At 39.3% G+C, this 12208-nt stretch overlaps 1 protein-coding gene across 1 annotated transcript; it reads right to left on the bottom strand.

Annotated features, from left to right (window-relative positions):
* Positions 1–9352: 9352 nt before the first annotated feature.
* LOC131144617 (LRR receptor-like serine/threonine-protein kinase FLS2) lies at positions 9353–11406 on the bottom strand. The gene has a single exon (XM_058093351.1). The coding sequence runs from the start codon at positions 11362–11364 to the stop codon at positions 9403–9405; it is 1962 nt and encodes a 653-aa protein (XP_057949334.1). The 5' UTR covers positions 11365–11406; the 3' UTR covers positions 9353–9402.
* Between the last annotated feature and the right edge of the window lie 802 nt (positions 11407–12208).

Below are 12208 nucleotides of genomic sequence, written 5' to 3'. Positions count from 1 at the left end.
AACGATATGGTTCTCCACAATCTATTAGTGTGTGGTTGGATAGCAAAAATTATTCTTATTGGAGTTATGTGATGAGAAATTTCTTAAATGGTAAGAAGATGTGGAGTTATGTCTCAGGTCTAGCTCGTAGACCTGTGGAAGGGGTTGATAAATATGAGGACTTATTGAATGCGTGGGATACTCATAACTCTAAAGTTAATACTTGGATCAATAATTTTGTCGATTGTCGCATTGAAATTCAATTGGTGAAATATGAAACTGCTAAGGAGGTTTGGGACCATCTGACAAGATTGTATGTTCGGTCTAACTTTGTTGTTCAGTATCAATTGGAGTTGGATATTCAAGCACTTGCACAACAGGATATAAGTGTTTAGGATTTTTATTTGGCTATAACTGATCTTTGGGATCAATTGGCTCTCACTGAATCTGTGGAATTACAGAAGTTTGATCTATATATTGCTCATAGGGAAGAGCAATGATTGGTCCAATTCCTGATGGCTCTCCGTGATGATTTTGAGGGCATTCGTGGATCGTTTTTACATCGCGTTTCACTGCCTTCAGTTGATTCGGTGGTCAGTGAGTTGTTGGCAGAGGAGACTCGTCTCAAATCTCAGACTGGAAAGGGAACTTATCCCCCATCTGCATCCATTTTGGTTGTTCCTCCTAAACCACACTCCTTCAATCAGATTCGATCTTTGCCTCGCCTAAACAATGAGTACAACTTTTGTAAGGAGAAGAGACATTGGAAGGCCCAATGTCCAAAATTGTTGAATAAGACTCAAACTTCACAGTTGTGGCAAAATGGAGGAAAGTCATCTTAGCGTTCGGAGGGCTTAATGCCCCAGCAGTGGCGACCAAGAGGACACTAGTCTAATACAACAGTTGTTTCCCCTTCATTGAATAACTCAAGGAATGATTCCTCATTTGATCCTCGCATGAGAGCCCTTGCTTCACAACCATATGTCATGTCCACTCCATCTGCAGTAAGTTTGTCATCGTCTACTCCCTCAAGTATATCCTCTTCTTTGTGGGTTTTAGATTTTGGTGTATCTCATCATATGTCCCCTAATTTCTCTTCATTTGCATCTATACATCCATCATGTTCTTCCAATTCTATGCTAACTATTGATGGCACTCCTATGGCTTTAAAGGGTGTTGGTTCCATTCGTACTCATAATTTCTCACTTTCAGATGTTTATTGCATTCCTAACCTAACCATAAGTCTTGTTTCTGTTGGTCAAAAGTGTGATGCGGGTTATTCTGTTAATTTTTCCTTTGCTTCTTGTCATGTGTAGGATCCTCAATCCAGGAAGCTGATTGGGATAGGTCGTAGAGAGGGTGGCATATATGTTTTGGATGAGCTGCATGTTCCTAATCATGTGGCAGCATCACGAGTAGACCTCTCATCATTCTGCTTGGATTCCTCATTGTCTGTTTTTTATTTATGGCATTCTAGACTTGGTCATGTGTCGGCCTCTCGTTTAAAATTTTTGGTATCTAGTGGTGTTTTGGGTGACTTACAGATATATGATATTTTTGATTGTAGTGGTTGCAATTGGAAAAGTTTTCTGCATTACCTTTTACTCATAAAATGTCTAAGTCTGTTGCACCTTTTGATTTAATTCACTCTGATGTGCGGGATCTTGCCCCTGTTGACACAAAAGAGGGGGGGGGGGTCTAGATACTATGTTTCTTTTATTGATGATTATACTTAGTATTGTTGTGTAACGACCTGCTTAACTTACCACATAATTAATCATATAATAAAGTCAACCTAAACCCATGGGTAACAGGGACACACCTGTCATACATAGCGGAAACCTAAGCAGCAGTAAATAGAAATTTCATCCATACATATAATACAAAATACCAGAGATACCTACATTCCACCAATAACTATACATTTTGTTGACCTTATAGGTCGCATGCAGTTTTGATAATGACAAATACTCATATTTGATGATTGACAAGTGTTTGTACAGGTTCAAATTAATCATCCAATGAAGGACACTTGAAGAACAAGAAGACCACGAAGATTTGTACCTATAATTGTATTATAATTCATATTGGTCTGTAATAGTAACTTAGGCATATGGATGTATGCTTATCACCTGCACATCATGCACACAAGATATAGTGTGAGCACAACTTAACCATAGCAAGACCCTAGGCTCCAACAATCACACACACATTGCATAAAATATAAGTGGGAAATAAGTGTGCTAAAATTGAATACTTTTAAGCAAGCTAAGAGGGGTCGGGCGACCGAACTTGTGGAGTACAAAACTCCTCGGGCGTCCAAACCTTGAAGGCCAACAAGTTGACCTGTTCTCAGTTGACCAAACCGAAATTGTGCATATCTTTCTCAGGCACCCGAATGCCTCGATAGGGACCACTCACCAACTTGGGCGACCAAGGATTTCAGTTCAAATTAGCCTCAAGCGACCGAACACCTGAGTTCGGTCACCCGAACCCAGGATTGAGCACCCGAAGTCACGTAGCCTTGCTACTGACTTTGATTTGGGTTGTCGAACAAAGACACGGGCGATCGAATCTATTGTTGTGTTTTCTTGGGCAACCGAACCTCGGTTCAACCACTCAAACTCCAACCGGTTAAAATAAATTAACCGTGGTAAAACAGGGTTATTTAGGGCTAATTGAATTTTAATCTTGTAAGACTTTTTTAATAATGCCCATTATATCCTGAATGGTAATAATTTTTCACCTGACTATAAATACACTTTCATTTGCAAGATTAGCCAACAATTTAACAAAGTGATCAGCAAAAAAATCTCTCTATTTTGAAAATCCTCTCTTTGCCCAAATACTCTCAAACTTGCCTCCTTTGATAAAATCTGAGATTGTGAGAGTTCTTCTTGTGTTATTGTGATTGTTATTCTGTGCTAAAAACTCCCATTTGTGTGGTTGTTTAATATATTTATCTTGGGGAGTTTTAGCTTAGGTTTAACCCACAGATTTCTTCATTATAAATCTAGTGTGGGATTAAACCAAGGAAGCTTAGGATATTTGCATTTCATTGCAAGTGTCCGATAGCTTGATTTTCAGTGTGCAAAGATTTTTCAAACAGGCAAGTATTTTTTTTCAAACTAGTATTGCGTATCTTTCATTGAGGAAAATCTATTTGAAGCTAGTTTGATTATCTGCTTAGTTTACTTAGAATATTGATGTGCTATTGAGATATCCTATATAGATTCGAAGTTGTTGCATGTGTTGAAATACTCTTGAGCATCATACTGATTATACTGTGTTGAGTGTTGATTGAGCAAAACATACATCACTGAGCTTACACTATATCAATGCTATTGATGTATATGTGATTGAGCACATTATTTGGGTACAAATATGCTTTACGTGAAAGCACAATTTCATTGTACCATTTGATTGTAAATTCTGAGAGTTTCCAGGCGTGGCCTGAGGGGGCGGTAATCTAGCCTGGTAAGGATTGTTGTAACGGTTGAGGTCAGCCCTTGAATTGACATGGTTTGTATAGGTGCCGCTCCACCCTTTAAGTGAGCAAGTTATAGTGGTAATCCTTGTGCTTGTTAGCCAAGGTGGGGACGTAGACAATTGGATAAACCTCAATAACACTTCTGTGTGTCACCTTTATTTTATTGCTTTCTGGTGCATGTATGTTTGATTAAATTGTTTTATCTGCTTTCTGGTATTCTTTTACATTACTTGCACTAGATTGACCATAGGGTTGCGAATATACTGGTGTTAGGTGATTGACCTAGAACTTAAAATTTAAAAATACCAATTCACCCCCGCTCTTGGGATCACGGTAAAGCTAACACATTCCTCAAAATCACAAAAGGATAAAACTAGGATTTCACATCAACCTACTGACTTTAGTTCAAAAGACTCACCCTCTTAGCGGGGCAGTACAGCCGCCTCGACGGCGCGGGGCTTGGTCCATCTGTCTTTCTAGGTTCCTTGAAATGGTTTAAGTTAGGGTGAGACACCTCTCAGTAAGGGAAATAAACTAAATATAGTTGTGTGACGTATGAATATTTGCATGCTATAATAGATATATAGTACACATCACATTTCTGAAAGCACTGATAATATCATAACTGAAAAATCATACATTTCATAGTCATACTGAATCATACTGTATTTCACTATTCATAAAATCTTATGATATAACTAGTAATTATGAAATTTACCCAGGATGAATAGTTAGCTGATGTCATGTATTACAGCCCTATGACGGGTTATGTAGCCCGAAGGTGGGACCCGACAATGGCTGGCCGACGACTGCCGAGTCAAAAATGTCTGTAAGTACGAAGGGCCTGCCACACCATGGTTCGGATTGTCAGGTGGACGTCTGCAACTCTACACTAAAAGTCACATCGACTATCTATCTCCCACCCCCTCTACTAGTAGGGGCGATTAGCATAAGTCTGAACTGAACTGAATTGTATAGCTACGGTACTGTGCTCCTAAAACTGATCTGAACTATCATCTGGGTTTTGATAGCATATAGTACATGATAATATACTGATTGAACATAAATAGATTGATAACATTTTCTAATTTTTGTAATAACATAAATAATTACGGCCTTGCGCCGATTATATTCATAACTGCGGCCTTGTGCCGAAAACATGCATAATCCATGGCCTTGCGCCGACTATCAATCACGGCCTTGCACCGAACATATCATACATACTGATTTGAATAAATGTACTATTTATCATATATATTATGAAATTATAATTTCCTGCTTTATCATGTTATTTTTGGAAATAACCATAAACATGCTTTTTTTATAAAACTAACTTAACATAATACATTATGCGTAAAATAATATTCATGTCACACAAACTGATTAAAATCATGAATTCTATTCTGAAATCATATTTCCTGACATTTCATACAAAAATGTATATTCCTATATAACAGCAGTATTTTCCCAATTCATTTTCTCAAATATGCTTATATATAAAACATGCTTTCTAAAAATTAATTTGCTATTAAATAATAGTAATTTTAATGGAAAATGACTGCTTTAGTTTATCTCCTTACCTGTTTACTAAAAATCCCTTAATATGACAAGGCCTACACCCCCAGGGTTCCCCGTTCAATTTCCTAAAAACAATATTTCCCTGAACAAAACTTCAGTACTTCTCCAAGTACTACATTTCCTACAATTCTAGGAAAGCCAAATATTGAATAAAAAATCTTATCTTGAATTTGGGATGAAATCCAAGTTAACCCCACCAGCGATCCACTCCAGCATATTTGAAGAGAACTTCCCCGGGAGTGTCGTGGCGGCCTCAGATCGTTGAATTGGCAAGAATCCGGCCCGAAATCTTAGAGAGAAGGGGGAAGAAACCGAAAAGGAGAGAGAGTGTGTGTTCTATATGAAATTTCTGAGAGAAAATCGAGTTTAGGGCTATTTATACAGTGGCCTTCGTCGACGAGCCACGTCACTTCATCGACAAGGTTACGAAGGAAGTTCATCGACGAATGCTTATTCTTCATCGACGAAATTCAAAGTTGAATCTAGTCTCTCGGTATCTTCTCATTGACGAGACGTGCCCTCGTCGACGAGCCTAATAAGCCACTTCGTCGACGAATGCGCTGTGTTCGTCGACAAGACCCCTGTTACATTTCCAAATTCAGTTTCTTTTCCTCTCCTCCCTTTATTATTTAATTAATATAATTCACCGGGTTTCTACATATTGGGTCTATTTAATGAAATGTCAATCTGATTTCATTTATATCTATACTGCCTTCCGATCATATGTTCATACTCAACACTCTGCTGTCGTTAAGTGTTTTCGTTCCGATTTGGGTGGGGTGTATACTTCTACGGCATTTTTTGAGTTGCTCGTCTTAAATGGTATTGTTCATCAATCTTCTTGTACTGATACTCCTCAACAAAATGGTGTTGTCGAAAGAAAATATCGCCATATTGTTGAAACAACTCACTCTCTTCTCTTATCTGCTAAGGTTTATAGTGACTTCTTGGGGGAAGCAGTTCTTACCACGATACACTTGATTAATAGAATCCCCACATCCCAAAACTTTGGTCTCTTCTTGGGAAAAATTATATGGGTCCCCCCCCTAACTACTCTTCTCTAAAAGTCTTTGGTTGCCTATGTTTTGTGCTTTGTTACACTGTTGAGCGTAATAAATTATCGTCACGTTCTGCCATGTGTGTCTTCCTTGGTTATGGAGAGGAACAGAAGGGTTATAGGTGTTTTGATCTTGTTGCTCAGAAACTATATGTCTCTCGTCATGTTGTCTTCCTCGAACACATTCCTTTCTTTACCGTTCCTACTAGCTTTCCTCATATGGCACAGTCAAACCTTATTCGTATTGACCCTTTCTCTGATGATGAAAATGGTGGCGGTGGTGATGGTGATGACAATGCAAGTGGTAGTGATGATGATGCCCCTTTTGTGGTCCCCCAAGAATCTCCTGTGGTTGTGGATTCTCATCAGTCTCACTATCCCAAGCGTACTTGTAACTCCACTCAGTTACCATATTTTGCTTATTCTTGTTATTTTTGTTCTTTCACTTCCTTTTTAGCAGCTATTCACCCACTTTGTGAGCCTACCTCGTATAAGGAGGCCGTTTGTGATCCTTGTTGGCAATAGGCTATGGTTGAGGAACTTTTTGCATTGCATAAAACTCATACTTGGGACTTGGTGTCACTCTCTTCTGGTAAGAAATCGACTGGTTCTCATTGGGTTTACAAGATCAAAACGAAGTCAGATGGTTCTATTGAGCGATACAAAGCTTGTTTGGTTGCTAAGGGTTTACCCAAGAGTATGGTATGGATTATGAGGAGACTTTTGCCCCTGTTGCAAAGATGACAACTGTTCGTGCTCTTATTGCCGTAGCTTTATTTGTCGGTGGGCTATTTCTCACTTGGATGTTAAAAATGCATTCTTGAATAGGGATCTGAATAAGAAAGTTTACATGGTACCTCTACCTGGTGTCTTTTATAACCCAGGTGAGGTTTGCAAACTCAAGAAGGCTTTATATGGTCTCAAACAAGCCCCTCAAGCTTGGTTTGAGAATTTTTCGATGGTTGTCACTTCTCTTGACTTCTCTTCCAGTGCTCATGATTCAGCTTTATTTGTTAATAGTACTTCTGCTAGCCGTATCATTCTTTCTTTATATGTTGATGATATGATTATTACGAGTGATGATGTTAATGGTATTATGGACTTGAAAAAGATGTTGGCTCAGGAGTTTGACATGAAGGATTTGGGGCCACTCCACTACTTCTTAGGAATTGAAGTAGCCTACTCCCCCAAAGGTTACTTGCTCTCCCAATCGAAGTATGTTGCATATATTCTTGACCGCGCTCGTTTCATTGATAGTCGAACTGTTGATACTCCTTTCGAGGTTAATGCCCACTACACTCCCATTGATGGTATTCCCCCACCTAACCCACCTTGTATCGTACTATTGTTGGTAGTTTGGTCTATCTGACTATTACTCACTCAGTTATTGCTTATGCTGTCCACATCGTGAGTCAGTTTGTTGCTTCACCTACATTTGTGCATTGGTTAGCTTTGAGCATCTTGCGATATCTTCGAGGGACTCTCAATCAGAGTCTTTTCTTATCTTCATCCTCGTCATTGAAGCTTTGTGCCTACTCTGATGTGGATTGGGCTACTGATCCTACTGATCGAAAGTCCACTACTGGCTTTTGCATATTTTTAGGTGACTCCCTTATTTCTTAGAAAAGCAAGAAACGGGCAGTTGTTTTGCGCTCTTCCACTGAGACTAATTACCGTGCGATGGCATCTACCATGATTGAGATTATGTGGTTACGTTGGTTGTTGGCTGATATGGGTGTTATATTTTTTGCTCCTACTCCTCTGTATTGTGACAATAAAAGTGTTATCCAGATTGCAAGGAATTCAGTGTTTCATTAACGGACCAAACACATTGAAATTGATTGTCATGTCACCAGACACCACCTTCAGCAAGGGACTATTACTTTGCCCTTTGTTCCCTCCTCCATCCAAGTTGCTGACTTCTTTACGAAGTCCCACACCGTCTAGCGCTTTCATTTTGCTCCTATTTTAACACAAACCACTGCAGTTGGCAACTATCCGTGATGCTGATTGGGGAGCATGTTTAGAGACAAGGGGATCAATCACTGGTTTTTACATTTTTTTGCTAGATGCTTTGGTCTCTTGGAAATCAAAGAAGCAAAGAACAGTGTCTCGATCATCAGCGGAAGCCGAATATCGCTCAATGGCCTCTACCACATGTGAAGAATTGGTTTGGTTTCAAGTCTTTTACAAGACCTTGACGTAACTCTTAACGAACCTGTTCAAGAAGATGCCATTTATATTGCTTCCAATCCTATTTGTCATGAAAGAATGAAGCATATTGAGATTGACTGCCACATTGTTTGGAAAGGATTCAAGAAGGTTTGTTAAAACCATTTCACATTTCTACAAATCTACAAGTTGTTGATATTTTAACTAAGGAAATTGATTCTAGACAAGTTCATCATTTACTAAACAAGATGAGAATCCACTCATAGCTTCTCCATCTTGAGGGGAGTATTGAAGGAACTAAAGACACAAGCCCTTGATTTTCAGGAATCCATAAAACAGCAAGCTGTTTTTCTGGAGCTGATTATGCACCTTGCTGATTTTATGAAGTTAATTGTTTTCTTTTGTTTTAACTATTGTATATATATAGAAGACATCTTGTAGAATGAAATTCAATTAATAAGAATTCATTGGTAACCAAATTGGTTGCCACTTGCCAACATCAAATATCCTTCCTTTTTTAATGCTGAAGCTAGAATTTCATGGCAGCACGCGGGAGCTACTTATCTAGTCATCTGCCAGCGATGATGCATTAGCTAGCAGAGCTATCAGCCGCGCTTCAATCAGTGTTCGGATCTCCAAGTTTCTTGGGATGGTAAAGTTGTATCCCTATAAGCCAATGGGGTTTTTGATTATTTCCATAAAAACCTAAAAAAAAAAAAATCTGCTTAAAATGCTGTAACTTTTTTATAGAAAACCATTCCAGTTTGATGCAGCTCATTGCATGAACCAGGAGAACTTGAAATAAAGAGTGGATTTGAATAATTTAATGAGCACCAACCGACCCAAGAGGTGATTTTCTAAGGATGAAGAGTTTATACGAAATTATTGTTGTTGTTGTTGTGGACAAGAATGCACATAAAATTATCATTATAGATTCAGGGACATTTGAATAATTTTATTGAAACAAAAATCTACTGGTGATACAATAGTCCTGTTTTCAGACTCAAGATACTCAAATAAGTGATTCTAGGATGGAATTTCCGAGCGAAATTCAACCTATATCAAGGTAAGAATGATTAAAAATGTGTTTAATAATTTTAAAAACTAAAGTTATTGCATTCAAATTTCAAGTTTTACAGGGAGCAAGAGGCTTCCCACATAATCCCCTGTTTCCTGTGTAAGAGCTGGCAGGAAAATTATACAGGGGTACTCCATTAGGAATTTCCCCCTCTAGGAGATTATCTGACAAATCCAACTCTTTCAGCTTTTCGAACTTCAAAAATGCTCGTGGTATTTCACCAGTAAACTCGTTTTTCTGCAGCTTCAGCTTCTCTATGGAGCTTATGCTCGCCAGAGACTCCGGCAATTTGGAACCCAACTCGTTGTGACTGATATCCAAACTCTGTAATGATCCCAATTTCCCTATTGAAGCTGGTAATGTGCCTTTGAGGGTGTTCTGTGATAGATTGAGATATTGAATCCCACGTTGCTCTCCAGCGCCAATTTGCTCAATCCCTCCAGAGAAGTTATTGTTAGAAAGATCAACATATGTTAATGACCCACCTGGGAACTGGCTCCCTGTTAGAAAAACTGGACTGATGGTTCCTGTTAGCTTATTCAAGTGAAGATCGAGCACACCCAAGCTCCGCAAGTTTCTAAATGTATTGGGAATTTCTGAAACAAGTAGATTCCTCGAGACGTTCAAGTAATAGAGACCTGTAAGGCTTCCTAGCCATGCCGGCAGGCTTCCTGTGAGATGATTGGCTGATAAATCCAGCTCCTGTATTGAACTTTTTCGCAAGAACTCTGGAATTTCACCTTGGATTCCGCTTCCCGCCAAGTATACTTTACAAAGAGATGGCAATCCTATTAGCCAATCAGGGATGGAGAGGAGATTTAAGAGGTTGAATGACAAATCAAGTATCTGAAGATTTTGGAGGGAAGATATTTCCTGGGGCAGTGTTCCTTGAATCAAATTATGAGACATACTCAAGGCTATGAGCTGGGAGAGCCGGCCAATTGAATTTGGTATTTGGGCAGATAATTGATTGCCATCAAGATATAACTCTGCCAAAGCCGATAGATTGCCCAAACTAGAAGGTATTGCTCCCTCCAGCATGTTATCTGCCAGGGAAACCCTTTGAAGGGAAGCCAAAGAACCAAATGCAGGAGGTATATTTCCGGTCAGATGGTTAGTCTGCAGCCTTAGATGGGCAAGAGAAGGCATCTGACCATAGCTCGATGGTAATGGAATTTCCCCTTCAAGATAGTTGTTGTTCAAGTATATCACTGAAATGGCAGTTAAATTAGTTATAGAAGATGGGATCTTCCCGCTCAAGGAATTGTTGGAAAGATCAAGCTCTTGCAGAAGTTCCAGTTTACCGATCTTTTCTGGTATCAGACCAGATATAGAATTGCTATGAAGATCCAAATACACCAAACTTGTCAAGTTGGTAAGCGAATCAGGTATTGGGCCCGAAAGTTGGTTTGAATGCAGTAGCAGTCTGGTGAGCCTCTTGAGATTCCCGAGGCTTGAGGGTAGAGAACCGGATAGCTTGTTCTCATCTAGTAGGATTTCTTCAATTTGTGAGAGCTTACCAATGCTCTTGGGTACTGGACCACTTAGGTTGTTCTGATGGAGATAGACCTTTCGCAGTTTTGGGAGGTGAAAACCGATTGAAGTTGGGATTTGCCCGGAAAGGCCAAAGAGCTCGCTGAAGTCAATGACTTCAAGGGAGGTGAGGAGTGTGATAGAAGGAGACAGCCAACCTTCCATCTGGGTTTGTAAGGGAAAATCATTAGCGGAAATGAATCCCGGGAGACGGATTTCTGTCACTCTACCGGTGGTATTATCACAGGAAATGCCCTCCCACTTGCAGCAGCTACGACCATTCCACTTCATTAGCCGGCCGGAAGTGTCAGAGTGAATTCCATTCTTGAAATCAGTTAAACCCTTCAGGTCATTGGGGTTGCATGGTTCACCATTTATAATTCTTCTGCAATGTCCACCTGTTATGAAAGCAAGCAATAGGAAGATCCATAGCAGCTGACTGGCCATTTTGTCTCTCCTTAGACGAAGGATAAACATAAAACTGATTATCCCTGATCGATGGTGTTGCTGCAGTTAAACAGGAGTGTCATGGAATTAGTTGGTCAAATATATTTATCAATTCTGCTTTTTCTTTTCTGTCTTCTTCTTTAGTTTCTTTACAGTTGTAGTGTCTAAAGTGAATGTGTGTCTGAATCATGAGGTCCTTGATTTTGGGGTTAAAGAAGATGGATAATCAAAGATCTCTGCACGTTTTGATTATTTTGAGAGATGCCTGAGATCTGTTTCCCAGTGGTTGTGAAATAATTAAACTACACCTCAGCTTTTGTACTATTCGACAGATCAAAAACATCTTCCTACAAAAAGCTGCAGTCAAAGTTCTTGGCAGTCCACCTCAAAATCAGTCCATTGACTGCATGCAAGAGCATCAAATGGGCTACAACTCCTTGTGATCGGCACTGTAAATGCAGATGCAGTGCAGTTGATATCCCTAATCTGATATCGCTAAAACGGTATTAACAAACGGTGATCTAGAGATCAGGTTCATATGAGTGTACAGTTGCATAGTACCAGATGTTTCTTTCGTGGAGGTCAATTTGATTATTTCAATGCTCCTATAGGTTATGGTTGTTGTTAATATTATTAAAATGTTTTCATGTGCAAACATCACAGTGCTGTCAATGGGTATTATTTAATTCCGAGTTAACAAAATAATATTCAAAGAAGCCTTTTGTCGAGGGAAAAAGAAGTCAAAATAGAAAACCGGGCAGTACAAGTATTATATGTACTTCAACCGTCTAGTGTAAGTTCTGAATAAGGAGTAAGAACAGGCTTGGAAGGTCCTGAAAATGAAACAAAATCTAACCGGCAGATAAGCCGTTTT

This window comes from Malania oleifera, chromosome 12 (genome assembly GCF_029873635.1).
Source record: "Malania oleifera isolate guangnan ecotype guangnan chromosome 12, ASM2987363v1, whole genome shotgun sequence".
Lineage (NCBI taxonomy): Eukaryota > Viridiplantae > Streptophyta > Magnoliopsida > Santalales > Ximeniaceae > Malania > Malania oleifera.
This window is presented reverse-complemented; position numbering and strand designations above follow the sequence as displayed.

What these genes read in the sequence shown, in the direction of transcription:
- LOC131144617 (XM_058093351.1), bottom strand. Translation starts at nt 11,364, where the DNA reads ATGTTTATCCTTCGTCTAAGGAGAGACAAAATGGCCAGTCAGCTGCTA.